The sequence below is a fragment of the Xiphias gladius genome, chromosome 15, assembly GCF_016859285.1.
Source record: "Xiphias gladius isolate SHS-SW01 ecotype Sanya breed wild chromosome 15, ASM1685928v1, whole genome shotgun sequence".
NCBI lineage: Eukaryota > Metazoa > Chordata > Actinopteri > Istiophoriformes > Xiphiidae > Xiphias > Xiphias gladius.
In genome coordinates, this window is record NC_053414.1 from 6,872,488 (window position 1) to 6,889,739 (window position 17,252).

At 42.7% G+C, this 17,252-nt stretch overlaps 1 protein-coding gene across 1 annotated transcript; it reads right to left on the reverse strand.

Annotated features, from left to right (window-relative positions):
• Window positions 1-417: 417 nt before the first annotated feature.
• Window positions 418-13,014, reverse strand: c1qtnf6b (C1q and TNF related 6b). Its single transcript, XM_040147430.1, has 3 exons — window positions 12,911-13,014; window positions 9,731-9,923; window positions 418-2,356 (listed from the first exon to the last, which is right to left on the reverse strand). Exons 2-3 carry the CDS (start codon window positions 9,909-9,911, stop codon window positions 1,809-1,811), a joined length of 729 nt encoding a protein of 242 aa, XP_040003364.1. The 5' UTR covers window positions 9,912-9,923; window positions 12,911-13,014; the 3' UTR covers window positions 418-1,808.
• Between the last annotated feature and the right edge of the window lie 4,238 nt (window positions 13,015-17,252).

Sequence of the window (17,252 nt, forward strand, 5' to 3'; positions counted from 1 at the left end):
TGTTTCCCAATAGAGCTTTTTCAGATCTCCGCTCCGCGTTTAAAGTATTTATAATGCTGCAGTCTGCTTTTCCTCTAGCAAAGCCTCCCTGAGGATGGCATTACAGCTAATGGGAGAGATACGGCCAAACAGATGGAGCTGGCGCACTGCAGAGAGACCCATCCGCTCTCTCTGAAGGTCTGAGATGGGTTTTTGTCTGCTAGTTTGTTTGTTTATTTTAGAGCGCTGGCCAGTTTTTGGGGGTTAAATCTCAAATACCACTTCCATCATAGGATTGAGTGTCTTAAATGTGAGCCAAGTCCTAAGCTGGATGGTGTCATTTGTAAAGAATTAGATAAGTGAGGATGATTTCCCTGCATAAATGTGACAATGTGAATGTGTTTTGTGGTAAAAAGTACGGCTCCCGATTTCATGGGAAATTGTCAAAACTTTTAATTTCTTATAATCAAGTGTCTTTTTGCTGTTCAGTGATACAAAACAAAGAGAGACTTGGTTAGTAGAGGAGGAAGTATTGTTTACAAATGAAAACATAAACATACACAGTCCAGCCCCAACAGCATGAGTAGTAGCACAGATAAGAGCTATAAAGACAGTTGTTATACAGCTATTTACATAAACTGCTCTGCAGTTTGAAGTCTCTGTAAGAATACATGATATTTAATCATTAAAATCCTGATGCAGTCCTGCATTTGGTAATAAAGCACCTTACTTTGTTTTAGTTTTTATTTTTGATATGTGGGCATATGTTCATGTTTAAAGGGTCAGTTCAAGAACCTACATTAGAAAACACTGCAAAAGTATATTGTTTTTCCACTTAACCCTAGCTTTGCAGATACGTTCAGTTTTATTTAACGGGATTTTTAGAAGTTTTTAGAAGGTGTTTACAGCTTTTCCCGATTTACCACTGCACTTTTCCTGGAAAGAGGCATCGCTGCTGAGCTTTTCAAATGTCATTTTAAAGCTTTGAGCTCCACAAACAAAATTCCACCCCTCTTTAAGTTAAGTCATTTAGTTTCATAGAGCTTTTGTAGGAAGAGATTCAAAGATCAGAACTGTTGAAACATGAGAGCCAGGATCAAGGACGGTGCCGTCAAGAGAGCACAAGAGCAAGATGTTGAGGTGTGCCGTGCCAAAATGATACGGAATGTGTTTGTGTGTGTGTGTGTGTGTGTGTGTGTGTGTGTGTGTGTGTGTGTGTGTGTGTGTGTTTATGTGTTTTTTGTTTTTTTTTCTTGAGCAGGGTGAACTGACCCTTTAAAGTGTTCTTCTTAAAGGCACATGGAAACATTGGTTTAAAGGTAAGACAGCAGCCTGTCCAAACACGAATCTGACAGATAACACTGCTGTGTTTAGAAGAATCCTAGCACCAATAGATAAACAATTGCACAGATTTACGACTCCTGATAAGTGATACAACTTTTTACAGTAAGTCCCTGAAAGGAGTAATCCAAGAGGAAAACTAGCACAGCACAGAAGCAGAAAAAAATGTTTGGCTTTGCACAAAAGTGTGTTTCTAGTGCAAAGGAAATAATTCAACATTCTTTCCTAATTGTGTGCTGTTATACCTTTTTCCTTTTTTATTGTTCCCTTTGATTCTAATATTTTTTGGGCAGTGCACGTTTGAGAAAGCACAGTATGTTCCTTTCCAGGCTGAAAGGAATATTTAAAAAGCACCAAAATTCTAATGTCCTGTATTTAGTTCTTCTTTCTTGGCAAAAAGCAGTATCCATGGCAAAAAAAAAAAACCCAACTAAATAATCCGACCCAAAGATTCTGCCAGTCGCCTCATTATTCCTTCTTCCATATTTTCACTGGATGCTAGGTGCCACCAGGTACCCATTGAAGGTGATGTAAACATCCACGTCGTCACTGTAAATGGCGTTCTCCCTCTCCCTCTTGTAGAGTCGGACCCACACCTCGTCATTCAGCGCCAGATCCAGCATAACACTCTGACTCTGCATGATGGACCTTTCGCTGGGCTGAGCGTACAGGATCACCTGCTCCTTGTCATTGTGCATCAGGTGAAGGTAGGTCTCCTTGAAGTTCCAGGTATGGATGTTGACGTTGAAGAAGTAGATCCCCGGCACGTAGCAGTAGAACTTGCCCTTGAACATGTTGAAGTGGTCGTGGAGGTTGACGAACACCGTGTCAAAGACCAGTGCCTGATAGTAGTCGATGCTGTGCAGGGACTTTCGACGTCCCACTGAGAAGGAAGACTGAGGGATTTTGCAGGCGTCTCCGGGGGCACCCGCCTGGCCTTTACTGCCTTTAGGGCCCAAGGGTCCTTGGTAGCCGGGAGGGCCCTCCAGACCCGGTTTTCCAGGTGTACCTTTATCACCTTTGTCTCCTTTATCACCTGGGGAGACAAGAAGAAACATAGATGAGCGGTGCAGAAGGAAACATCAGGAGCTTAATTTGCACTCATTTTCGATTTATGTGTATATGAATATACTTTTTTTCATCTGGGAACTTTTCGATGTTGCTCGTTGAGATAGGAAAGCTATCATTGTTTTGTCCATTGAGATGGAAATTAGTCCTCGTGGTACCCATTAACAGTCAAGGCTGGTTCAGACCACACTGTACCAAGGTCATCTTGCCATTTGGCAAAGTGCAGCTCTTACAGAGTAAACACCACATCCAAGACTTGATCTGAGCTCTTGCTGCAGAACAGACCATCCATTTTGTCATGCAGATAAAGCCATTAAGCTTTTTTGTCTCGTCCTTCTGTTCATAATGGCTCAAATCCAGACAAGGCAACAAATTACAGCAAAACTTTAACATCTGACATTCGAGGTCCTGTGTATAAATCTGTGGGAATTTTGTTAAACCCATGCCTGTAACACAGTCTTTATGGCATGTGTTATTGACCTCTACTGAACACCAATTGGAACTGCAATAAAGTTGATATAATTTATTTCTGCCTACACAAGTTGCTTACAGGGGGGCTCTTGTAATTCCAAAACATGTTCAAAAAATTAAATCACTGGTTAGAACAAGAGTGAAAGAAAGTGAAGGAAACAGAGAAATCAACACCTGGCAGAAAAAAGAAAACAGACTTTTAAATGCAGCTTCTACTGAGAGGCAGGCCCTCAACAACTATGTTCACCTTATACAAAAGAAATAGCCTTTGTTTTAAATGTAAGGGTGCTAACTCTATAAGGGACAAAATAGCTAGTTCCACTTTTTCAAATGTAAGATCTAATCCAAGTTCAAGAGACTGGAAACATCGCTGTCCAGTGAAAACCATGTATCTATGTAAATTTGGTGATTTTGATTCCACAAAGCTAAAAACAGAGCTTTTCTTAGGCAATAAAAAGTTGTTTTGGAGTTCCATAGTCTTCACAGGTCAGCAACCCATTTGTACAACAGACGCTGGGCGTAGGTCCACACGGGGACTGCGCCAAATAGTCTCAAATACAGTAATGAAACAAGGCCGCCCTTCCCCGTGTTGCTCAACACACAAAGGAAATTTAAGAACGTAAACGCAGTTAATTTGGGGAATACTGTATAATTAATTGATGATCCTGCACTTTTCTTGTTTCTTCACGTGTTTCCTTTAATTTCTCACCTACCCAAACCATTTAATTCATACACGCAACTTCACATATGCTCTAGGGGTTATAGTGGGCTGGAATGATCCATTCCGGCACCTTCGATCAATAAGTAAATAAATCTGATTGGCATTTTCATTCATAATAAAGTTGGCCAGTGGAACGTCAAAAATTCCATGAAGTTTTTACCGGTTTATGTAATTCCCCCGCCTGCCGAATCCCATTTTAACCCCTGCATGTGGTAATGTAAAAAATGTTAGTTTGATGTGTTTTTATGTTTTTATTTGCTCTACTCTTGTTTACGGTATATTTTGCTTCTTTTTTGTGTCCTGCTTTGCTTCCACAACAACCCGACTCTTTTTGTCACTGGATATTAAATTTATATCCGACCTGACAACAAGCTCTGAAAATGATTAATGAGTTTACTGCCGACTGAAATGTCTCTGGATAAGTGGGCATTTTGAGTGTTGCTATTGTTCCCAGTACACAGAAACCTCTTATAAGAGAGAGTTTATAGCCCCTTTTAAACTTCATCCTCATATCGATATTAAGCAGCTGTAAAAAAAAAAAAACACACAAAAAACCCCAAAAGGCCTCTGAGCTAAGAAAACACTCCCCCGACAATTAACAGAGGCAATAAACTGAGAAACAGTGCAGCTTGTTGACATTGTTGGTTAGTTAGTAACAGTTTTAATGATTTCCACATTCATTTTAGGGATGACATGTTTCTTTACTGGTTGTGCTAAAGGAGCCTTTTCAAATCATCTATGTAAGTTCAAAACTACGTGGCTTTCAAGGTTAGAAAATGCTGATATGTAAATATATGTAGGTCTGTGGGGCTCTGAAACTTTGGATGACATAGAGAAACACATCGATCGATTTTTGTAAAATCTCGTTATGCCGTCTCTAGGATGCTGCTTTAGGCCGGTCACCAGTTAAGCACCTCTGAGCTGGGTAAACCGCACAGGAAGAAGCCGCGGCACTTTCCTCGCTCACCATGAGCAACACTTCCCGAAGACCGGAGGTAAAGACCGCTCATCCTCTCCAATCCACAATGATCTGTCCGGCTATGACCAGTGTCCACACAAAAACCCCCGAGGAGGGTCACAGTAGTTTCCACAAACAGCAGCTTAGCAGCCACCTCTAACTTGATGGCCATATATGGGACTGATCCTTCTTCCTGAAATAAAATACCAACTGCATGGCCTTTCTTTTTGTTCTCAGTGTCAATAAAAATCAAACACTGGTATCCACTTTTAGATACTCACACACTGTTAGATTTGTGCTTTCCCACCCCGGAAAAGTGAAGTTAATATAATTTAAATCCCTGGGTCTTTGGTTCTGAGAGACAAAGACATTGGCATCTGTCATTACTTTTATAAATATTCTATGCATATTGTTTTCATTGGATGGGATACATGTATTTGTGCAATTAAGACAAATATACTGGAAAACAAAAAAATAGTCCCAAATATGGAAGATATATTGCCCTTGGTTAGTTTTATAACTGTTAAAGTGTCTTTGCTGGATACTTTCTTAAATAAATCCCATATAATTGAAATGGGTTGAATAATAGTACAAATTCTGGACTGAAATATTATACTCGTGTCTCTTATTTGCCAGCATCTGCCAAGTTTAAATCCAAAGTCTGGCACTGTTTTGGATTTCACTTTTTAAAAAACAAAGCTCCATATGACCAAAGCTGTTTGTGAACTCTGTCATTGGCAAAGTCATCTATTGAAGAAATGTAAACAACATGCAAGACCTCTGACTTGGCTGTACCAAAAGCTAAATACTGAGGAAGAAAAAAGGCAACAATCTGTTTTGCCAAAAGTCTCTGAACGTACAGTATCTGCTCTGATAAAAAAAAAAAAACAAAAACTGTCTATACATGTATTTACTCTACTGGTACACAATGAAGACAGGACCCCTCCAGAGAGGAAGATCGCCCCGATCTTCCTCTCTGGAGGGGTCCTGTCTTGGGAAGTTGAGAAAGAGCAAGGACCCTGGACAAGAGACTGAATGAACACCGGAAGCAGACATCATGACATGCCTGTGAACACCAGACCAAAACTGGATGCAGCATTGACTGGGAATTGGTCAAAGACATCAATCGGGAGTCAGTGGACATTCGGAGGACGATTAAGGGGGTCATTCACCTTGGATGCCAGTGACCATCTTTGAAGAGAGGTTAAAATGTCCCCCCATTCTATGTGACACTATATGATACCTAAGTTCCACATGGTTCATGGAACGACACCTGAGCCATTGTTGAGTATTTGAAAGCTCCCTGAAGGGTCGCTTTGAATAGTTAGCGAGTGCACCTCTGAATAAAATTACAATATTTTGTCACACTGTATATTCATTACCAAACATGTCAAAGTAAGGGTCCAAATTCTCTCTTACACATCGGCTCACAGTCCACACATACATCAACTTAACACCCATTCAGTTTATTTCAGGCCCTCCATCCCACCTGTCCATGGATTCGAACCAAGGACCTTCTCCCTGTGAGGAAACCAGTGCTAACCACTGTGCTATACCTTTTGATTTTATTTCACAAAATGAAAAATTAAGGGAAGAAAATTCAACTGGGGCTTAAAACTCAATTAAATAAGGAGCATTGGGGCGAAAGAATGCAATTAGGGCTCAGAAAACGTTTAAATGAACATTACAAACATGGCAACAGCAGTTACAACTAATTAGAGTTACTGTTTATACAGCATAACAAAGACTCTGGAAAGACTTCTAAAGTCAGAAGACGAAGAAGTTGAAGTGGTAAACTATACTTCAGATATAAAAGTGCTGTTCTGGAAATTCAATAAACACTTGCTCACAAACAATTCAGAATGGGCCCACAGTCCAAACCACTTGGAAACCACTGCTTACAAGACATAGCGACACGCTGACATACTCATTCTCACGTTGGTCACTGAATAATATTGAAAGAATAAACTGTCAAAAAAATTTGAGATAATGCATTTTGTAATTTAACCGTACTTTAATTTAATTTAACCGAACCTCCTGAATATTTTAACACAGTGTAAAATACAGTTTAATCCTGTGAACGTGGGTGCAGTGTTAAAAATGTGTGGGTGCGGAATCGCCTTTGTCCATGACTGAGGGTTCTGGTTTCTTTTGAGAAATCTGACTGGATGCGCTCTCAGATTGAAATTGGCTAACAACGTGATTGTGGGTTACACTGTATAAAATTTGATCACCATGGCTTTCTGGGCGCAAACCCAGACGCGCACACTAGTGCAAACGTATACACAACATGGAAACACACACACACACACACACACACACACACACACACACACGCGCGCTCAAAGTTGGTGTTATTGTTTTCCAGTGAGTCATTGAAATACACAAAGAAAGATTTGTGTGTTTGTATGTATTGTTTGTGTATATTTCATCAATGCAACTATATTTGTCCATCACTATTTGTGTGTCTTTGTGCATGTTTGCGCGCCTCTGTGTGTTCTTGTATGTCTGCGTGTTTTCTTCCACATAAGCAGTTTGAGTGCCAGGTGAAAGCGCCTGCCTAGACCTCCCTAATTGCACAGATGCAATTCAGTGACACTATATACAGTGAAGTAAGTGGAAGCAGTTTCATGCCTCCTTTGTATGAAAGAGCAACATTTTGAGACAAAACGTGGCTCCAGAAGTTGGTAGTTTCTCAAAATCTGATGTGTTAAATCTTATTTCTCCAAAATGAATTCCCTTTTTCATTAAAGCATTAGGATCTGTAAATTCGGAACTTGAAATGAACTTAAAATCAGTAACTGCAAGAGTTCCGAGATCATTTTGTTTATGATTTTGTGTGACAAAGGCATGATCCCCAAACAGCTTCCCACCAAAGAACTATCGGACCTGAATGCAAAATAACGGCATTTGTCATCGACTATGACTTAATTCATTCGATTTTCAATAAAGATGTGGATGGAGTTTTGGTGCGCAGGCCTTACTCCATGTCTTGCTCCATGTTTCTTTGAGTTTGAGTTTCTTGGGGTACCGACTGCGTCCAAGATATTAAAATTGGACCAAAGTTCTTTCAAAGGAAAAGTTCACAAGTTCTTCTCTGGTATAAAAGGGCCTTAATTGCTTAATTGTGTAGGCATGTGTGTGTGTGTGTGTGTGTGTGTGTGTGTGTGTGTGTGTGTGTGTGTGTGTGTGTGTGTGTGTATGAGAGAAAAAAGGGAGAGAAAGAAGGATTTATCTTTTTTGTGGTTCACCATTTGGACTGGTTTGGGGGTTGATATTGGTTCAGAATGACTTGGCATATCAGTTATCAAAGGGCCAGAAGATAAAACAACAGAGTGATGACACATCATTTGGACTGAGCTGGTTGAGTTGGCCGCTATGTCTCTGATATTGGATACACATGTTCTCATAAATCCCTCTCCAGCTGTGATTGTGTGGCTCTTGGACATTAGAAAATCCATTTCTTTTTCATCTCTCTTTCTCTTGTCACATTTCTCTATCTCTTTCTGTTTTCCCCAGGTTTAAACACAAACTTGCAGATACAAATAGAGTTATACAATCTGCACAAATGCACACATCTTCACAGTTGGCCTTCCTCACTGCCTGACCAATAACAATAACTCATACAAGTTTTTACAGATTTGTCTGTGACCGGGCTCAAAAGTGATCACATTGATTTGAGTCAGTCATGTGTAACAAGTAGACTCAGGTCTGAAGTTGAGTTGAGGTCCTAATTATATTCACTTGAATCGGGTTGGGCCCCCTTCAATTGAAGCGGGCCTTGGGCCTTTGTGCCAACCGGTCTTCTGCCTGAGTGGATCTACCTGAATGGATCTGTGTGGACTCTCGGCTCAGCTCAGATCGTGTGGTGCATCATAATAGTCACAGGAATAGAATTGGCTTTTTGAAGTGAAACAGACAACGTGAGGGAAATGACACATATCGCTAGTCTTTTTTGACCTTGGCTACTTGAGACTGGCTGGTCTCAGAAAGTACTGAATTAACCCACTGTGGGGCCCCAGGACAAGAATGAGCCCCAGGCTAAGATGAAGACTAACCAGTGTTCCTACATGTGAATATCAAGCCTTGGGTTTGCTGTTGTTAGTTTGTTGTTATTTAACGAAACACAAATTCATTTAAGAATATACATCTTGTAAGTATAATATCAACTGAAATGTTTAAGGTTTTAAAAGTGCACTTTAACATAGAGCCACGAGATTAGGTAGGGACCAACCTGAAGACCTTTCAGACCTTTCATTCCAGTTTATATCGTACTACCGTAAATTGGCAATTAATGAAATTATCACAAAGTAAATGGATAATAATAGTAGTTGTCATTGCCAGCTGCCTACTTTGCCAAGTGGGCAAGTCGTTCATAATCCATTTTGGATCGAGGGTAATTATCTTCAGGTCTACTTCAGCCCAAGTCTAACTGTACCCAGATCCCCTTCCGATCGGGTCTCTTTGGACCCCTTAAGACCTGTAGCAACTCCAATAAAGTTAAGAGACAAGTTTGTTATCTGACACCTGTACATGTAGTGTGTCTAAGTTATTGTGTTGATAAATACATGGTGATATGCTACAAACAGATAAAATGACGAGTTTGTGTTTTTACGTGGTTTCCAGATAGACTTTGCCAAGTAAAATGTCCTTTTTCCATACAACTTCAATTTCTTCACTTCATATGTTGCATGAAGCCATATGTTGATGACAGACACTGTCAAAAGCCATTATAGTCACTGTTTCTTGGCAGTCTGGGTCTTTTTTCAAAATGTTGAACAGAGTTTGATTTTTAAATGGGTTCCAGGTTGTTTCTATAAATGGAGTGTCAAATATCCTTTTTTCGAGGACAGTCTCAATTTTTGTCTCAATTCCAATCAATGAGGCACAGCATGGTTACACTTCAGTGGCACTGTTCCATTGTAACATACATGATTACTCTTCTGATTAAATACTAGCCTTGCCAGTAAACAGACATATGGGAAAAAAAGCAGCGATGTGATTGAGGAATTGTGGCTTGAAGCAGGAAGATAGCAACATAGATACTTGAGGATGGATTGTTTCCGGTGAATGAAGATGCGGCCTGCCAGACAACATTGTGTTTTTTGCTAAATGCACCAAACCTAACAGACACACAAACAACTGATAAAGATTTACCTGTCATGTTAATTAGTTAGTTAGTTAATTAATACCCTTGAGGATGGTCATGTTGATCACAGTGCGGACCTCTGGCGTCTGGTATTGGGGTGTGTCTGCTAGCGGCTCCGGGTGGTCGCAGCACCGCCTGCAGAGTCTGGAAGGGGGTCTAGAGGGGGAGAGGGCACAACAAACCAGGGGGAGGAGCAAAAGCAGCCTCGAACACACCTCCAACATGGTTGTCCCAACCTAAGAGTGAAAAGACAGAGAAAGGAGAAAGAGTGAAAAAGTTAAAGTTAATTTTATAATGAGTCTCCTGCCCACTTTGTTCTCCAGGGGAACTTCCAACAAGCTAAACTTAAGCTAAACGCTGAAAGAACCATCGAACCAACAATTTTAGAAAAAATTGTTGGCTTTGTTGGAAAAACTGGCCAAGCGTCAAGATATTTCCCTGACAAACCCAGTAGATTTTGAGGGTTATCTCAGCTCCAGAGTTAAAAACACCGACAGCAATCCTCAGGTGTTGCTAGAAGGCCTCACGAATCTTTCTAGACTCACTATTTTGCACCCATGTTCACTCATTCAGGGAAGTTAGTCATACAGGGGAAAATCCATGGTAGAATTAGCAGAGATGCAAGTTTCTCCGGAAACAACTGCCACAATATACCAGAATGCAATGCATTCTATATGCATACCAGAATGCAATGCATATATTTCACAGACTAGTTGGCCAGCTATCATCACGTTCATCCTCAATAAGCACAAGAGCTTCACATTATCTGGCAGTTATTGAAAGGGTTCTGGGAAATTTAGGAAATCCCAGATTACACAAGTCAAGTTAAAAGAATGTTAATATACCAAAGAAGTAAATTACAACACATCCGCGTTGAGTAACTCCTGGCATAAGTTGAACATCAGAAACTCACAATGTACTAAGTCTGAGGGAGGATTTTCCCTGTAACTTTACTTTAGATTTTCAAGAAAAATGAAAAAAAGGTCAAAGCCAGAGATGGTAGTGTACCTTTGCAACCCTAGAGTGCTCATATGGGATCCAGAGGGTTTGGAATGAGAGACATAAACCCAGGAGGGAAACTACAGACTTGGAAAAAAGGGGGGAGGGAGTTACGTGGCCTTCCATACATACACAAGCACACCTGGACTGAATTGGATTTGAAAACATCAACAGTGATTCGATACTCTCTGAATGAACTCTCACAGGCATAAACACAAAGACACACACACACACACACACACACACACACACACACACACACACACACACAGTACAAGTCCAAAACAGTACTGAAATTTGGCAGTTTATCTCATTTGGCTACCCGTTCACTTTATGAAGAAACTTTTCATGTCTCCCTCTACTTCCTGCCATCCGTCCCCGCTTTAAGCCTCTGAATACAACACGTGTTAACGCCAAGCCTCTGAAAAGCAATATGGAGGAGAGGAAACAAAAACAAGAGACTGATAAGAGAGCTAAACGAAGAAAAACAATGAATGGGAGCGAAAGATGAAAGCGATAACAGCGATTCCCAGGGGTCTTCACAGAGACAGATGAATGCTAACGGGATCTGAGATGCTGGATGGAATGTGACTGAGAGAATGAAATGGCTGGAGCTCTGCCTCCATCTTTCTACCCGACTACTGATAATAAGATATTATCATAACAGTTATTATCTGAAACTGATTATCCACCACAGACAGGATGTCAAAGGCTACATTTCTGTTGAATTCCACCAGACGTTTCATTGTAAGTTGTACTTCTGCCGTGTACTTGATCCTCATACCCCTGATCATTTGCAACGACTGCAACGGGAGAAATGGCTTCAATTTCCTTCAAAAATAAATATAAAAACTCGAAAATAAAATAAAAAAACAAGGCTGCATTTTTGTAATACGGGGAAAATGGATGGCTGGTGCTTCTTGGAAGTGCTACAAGTGCACTAGTGTGTTAAATACAAGGGATTATTCGGATTTTTCTTTTTCTTGGAGAGCTGTCAACGGTGCATTCACTGCGGTGACACTATAAATTAGACTTTGGGGGCTTCAAACAATCCCGCATGCTGCTGTGCTTGTGGAGAAGCTACCGTGGATTTCCCCCATGGGTGGTCTCTCTTTGTAGCAAATCCTACTCCACCTGAGAGCAGCCGACGGGTCTCAGGGGAAACGCATAGCACCGACGTGTGTCAAAGCAACCAGAGAAGCCCTATATCACATCTGCTCCCCCCGGGGAGCGGACATGGACTCGTTCCTCCGTCTGTCTGCTCTGGCCAGTGTGTGTTGCGCTTTTTTTTTCTCTTTCTAGAGCGGATGTGGTAGGAATAAACCACAACCTGCGCGCATGTACAGATGTAGCCCGTCTTGCAAAGATGGAAAAAAAAGCGGTGGAAAAGTTGGAAGACAAACTGCAGTCGCTGATCATCATAAATCAATCGACCTCAGCGCTCGCACTCCATCAGTGTAGGTTGTGTTTCAGACTCCTAGTCTCGTCTGCATGGACCATTATGAGACCCCCCCCCCCCCTAAGAGGTTCTAAGGGGGTCCATATTTCAATCGTCACTGGACACAGCGTTTCTTTGACATCGCACGGCATGGCGCACCCACCCCCACTGGTCGGCTTGTTTATTTCCCACGCCGTCCCCGCCATGTGCCAGCAGCAACTCTTCTCGTCTCTGAAATGCCTTCGTCGCTGCTGGAGCAGAACAGTAATAAGAACGGCTTTTAAAGACCTTGGAGCTGCGCGTTGTGCGCCGCGGTCCTGGTGGCAACGTGACTACCGAAAACACACTCACCCGACCGCGGCACACATGCGGCAGTCATCATGGGTTCGTTTAGGAAGCCACGTCTACAACGCCGGAGCATCAGTTTTGCATGCAGCGGCAGTCCGGATAAACCACATGCACACAGCTCAAAAGTGAGAACACGCACACAAGAACACACAGTCGCACGTGAGCCGGCGTGTGAGAGCGTGCGCGTTAGGGGTGACTTTTCAAAAAAAAACAAAACAGCTGCTGAGTTGGCGACTTGTGAATTACTTCTTCCATGCACTTCTTTGCATGCACGCAAACGCAGCGCCGGGTGTCGTTTCTTCTTCTCTCAGTCTATCTATATATATATATAGACTTTTTCTTTCATATCAAACTTTGGAGGATTATCATGCGGAGCCGTGAGTGATTGTCACAGAGTCGCTGTCACGTCCTGTCGGAGTTTCCGGTCGCTTTTCTTACCTGATGGAGTTTCACCAAAACGGAGGAGGAAGAAACAGGCGGCTGGTGTCAGGCTGAGAGGAGGAACTACTAAGGAAAACCCGTCTCTCTCTCTCTCTCTCTCCTCCATACACACTATCTCCCTCCCTCTCTGTCTTTACACTCACACAGGACACGCGCACACACACACACACACACACACACACACACACACACACACAAGAACATCAAGAGTCTTTCTCCCTTACTCCCCCACAACGCCTCCCTCCCCTCACTTCGCTTCCTTGCCTTTTTCCTCCTGTGATCATCTCCTGTGATCATCTCCTTCACTTCCCCTTCCTTCCCCTCCATCCATCCCCAAACTCCACATCCATCACTCTTACATAAGAGGGTCAAGACTGCTGTAATTTCACCCGCAAGTTTCGATAACAGAGCTAAATGTGACATGGGGGAACTGTCACCACCCAAACAGAGATTTAGGTCAACTCTCCCTCTCTCTGCTCTGTCCACGTTTTACTTGACAGTGTCCATGGCTCCGATTCTGGACAATAACGGCTCCCTTTCCTTTAACTTACGCCATGCCTTCCAGTTTCTGCGTGCCAAAAATAACCGCACTGTATCAGTTCTCATAAAAACGCCCACTGAAGTTCTTAAATCACGCCGCAGAAGCTTCTTTTATGTTGCTGTCATTTACGTAAACCTGTCATCTTTTCTTCACTCTCATCTGTTTCTCTATCTCTCTGTAAAAAAAAATAAAAAAAACCCAGTTGTAGCGTAAAGCACAAAACAAAATCTGCCTTTTAAAGTAAATTTTTCACCCACTGTACATAAATATCTCATCTGTAAATCAGTCCGCTCCAATACATGTAAATGCTTTTCTCCAGATGTACTTGCAATGAATCCAGCAGACGTGGATCTAACATCTGGGTGTCATGGGTGCCCAGAGGACCACCCTGCCAGTGAGCCCATGTATGAGAACAGGGAAAAATATAATAATTATTATTTGGCCAAGTCTAGCCACTAAATGGTGTGTATTACGAGAACAGTAGCACAGAACGCTGTCTGCATGTACCGTTTTATGGGTATATAAAATGGAAGCCAAACAACTGTTGACAAAACGACAGCTGTGCTTGGTTTATTGATAAACCTGGCGCTACAAGGACGGGGCGTTTAAATTCAAACTCAGCATATGAAGGGGGAAAAACACTTGCAGCACAAAGTAGGAGATGTCTGCTGCGTGTGCGTTAGTTACCCTGTGGCAAACTGCACGTTTGGTTAACGTTTTCAGATTGAAAGGAAGGAGGTAACCACTTCTCTACTAACATTATCCTCAGTAGACCACAATGCCCTGTGGCATCAAATAGTCATATTTCCCTTCCTTTTGTTATTTCGGTCTCAGCCCAAAACAAGTCCCCAGGAACAGTGCTCGGCTGTGAGGCGATTTGGGCAAAGTGGCCACTCTTGGCATTGGGAGGTCGTGGGACTCACACGGGCTCAGAGGCTCTTTTTTCCCAGCACGCATTCGTCACAATGGGAGCAGCTGTGAAGCAAAGAATTCATTTTTCTGATTGTCCCTACCAGGATGTCTGCCGGCTCGGCCGGAAGACGTCTCTAGTGCACATGCTCGCCTGGCCTGAAGAAGCGTGAAAAAACGTTTGAGGTGTATGCACCCAGTGAGCAGCTTTCACTGGAATGAGTGGGTAGCAACGTGGTATCCATTTTTTTAAAATTATTGTTATTACAACCATGGCCTATACCAAAAAAACCTCAACGATGGAGGCAACAACTTCCTCAGACAATCTGAGCTCTCTTGAAAGGCAATCTGGGAAATGTATGACAAAAAAACTGCAGTAGCGAGGTCCGCCGCAGGAGTGATCAGCAAAGTAAAATCCTCCTGTTAATTCAGTGTGTTAGAATCCAGGATCAACCGAGGGGGGAATTCCATTTGGTGAGCAGGCGTCTGTGATCTCAAGTCAAACTGGAACAAAGTCACTCACTCCCTCTTAGTAGCCCTGGCCTGGGGCCGGCTTGCACTTAGCGCTGTCATTGGTTGAAACCCGTATGGAAGGATGGCTTTGACGGTTAAAGCTGTCTCATCAAGGCCATTGGTTGCCAGCTACGCTGTAGCTGCCTCGGTGGATTCTTGCGGCGTGCTCCGGGACTGGGTCATCCATCCTGGAAACGAGTACTTCAAGTCCATCCACCTAATGTACTTAGGGATGATGTTGTTTGGGGTTAAGAACTAAAATCCTCTGTTGTCTGTCAAAACTCTTACTAGTCTCGAAACAGCAGCGAGAGAGCGACAGGCCATTTTTCTTCACAATTTATATGTTTTTGGTTAAACATAACTTTGCATATTTCTACAGTTATCCTCCCCAAATTCCCATGATCTATCTTTAACCTACTTCTACACCCCTCCCCCCTCTTCCCGTCTACCTATTCATCACCTGGGCCCTCATCCTTGCACTCAGGGTTTTGGCCGTGTTCTGGCCGTGTTCCGCTTGCTCCGTTTCCTGTCAGCCTGCTCAGCTCGGACGAGCCGTCAGCCGGCCGGCCGGCCAGACGCCACAGAGGTGAAAAGACAAAACAGAGCAAAACACACCAAGAACGAGAACGGCACTCAGCAGAGCGCGTGCCTCTGCCAAGGCCAGACAATCCTACACGTCCGTCTAGCTCCTATAATAGAAAAATAAAAGGGAAAAGGAAGTACTCCGAGAACATGCATGATTTATTCGGCATAAAACATAGCAAGTCATAAATAGACTGTGTATCTGGATCTGCACCAAACTGTGCAAACTCATAGATATGTCTGATTTTTTACATCAAGTTCCATACATTGTTTCCTGAGAAATGGTCAAAAATGTTGAAAAATAAAAAATAAAAAATTCCTGGATCCGCCCCTTTAACCAGATTTGCATGGAAATTTAATGGGTTCTTCCCTGGCCTATGCCCCACCCCCTCCGCCAAGATCGGCGCAAATCGGTGCAGCAGTTTCTGATCAGTCCTGCTGACAAATGCAAAAAGGACCGACCAACAAACAAACAGACACGGGTGAAAACGGAATCTCCTTGGCGGAGGCAATAAGAATGAAATCTCTGTGTGTGTGCGGCAAGAGCTTGTGTTTCTGTAGCGAAGACAAAATGTCCTAATGTCCTCGCCGCTTTTACAGATCTATGTGGAAGAAGCTTTCCTGAGGCCCAATAACCATCAAGAGTCCTACAATTACTGTACATTACCCCTATACTAATGCAATGACCCTCATATTATCTATGCCGTTACCAGCCCTTTAGATATAAGGGCCTACTATTATGCAATATTTTCAAAGTGACACAGTTTTATTGGAGTTCCGACTACTATGAATTCCTGCAGTAGTAAGACTTGGACGGGCGTCGAGGGTAAAGATTAAAATCAGGATTAGGTTTGGGCTGGTGTTATATTTAATGTCAGGCATGTGATGATAGGAACTCCACACCTGTCAGTCTAACAGCAGTAGATCAAAACAGCTGGTTTACATTAGATACACACACACACACACACACACGCACGTGCGTGCTCACACACACGGCTGAACGTGCACGCACCAACGTGGTACGAACACACAGATTGCAAAATTGATTGACAGGATCTGTATTTCTGTCTGTGGGGTGTAGACCATGGAGGAGACCTTGTAAACAGACACCGCCGTGGACGTAGCCTTCAACCAAACCTGACGCAGTACGACCGGCCTGTGCAATGACTATGTCGTGTGCGTCGCTCCGAGTGGGCAAAAAGAGTCGAAGCGGCATTCCTTCAAAACAGACTTTGGTCTCAATCCCTGCCATAATATGAATTTGCTTAATTTAACCCCACCCCATAACTACATGCACAACAGTAGCTGCAACCTCAGTAAAATTCCATTGGAAACCTATTCATCTTTATTTTTAGACACCTTTATTCTGGCGGCTCTGCTGAGCCAACAAGTGCAAGAGTTCAATCCCTGACGTGTGCCAGACTGGAAACTTGAGTGCAGAGAGACAGAAAACCTCACACATATTCAGATGAAGAAAGTTAAAATCAAGTAAAAAAAAATATAAAGTGCAGGCAACCAAAAAAAAAGAGAGGGCACGAAGTAAAAAGTCTTGTCCATCACAGCCGAGCAACTCTGCAGCGCTTGGGAATGTAAATTTAACACTATTTGTTTTATTTTGTGGTTGCCTGGACCTGTGATGCGAAGGGAATGGCACTTGTTCTTCCCGCAAAACGTGACCGGGAAGACACTCCGGGCTTTGGCCGCGTGCTTTTCGCGTACACGCTGTTTCCGATTTATCTTAATATTTACCCACATTCGCGCTTTGCCACCACATGTCTTCGGCTGCCGGTCACC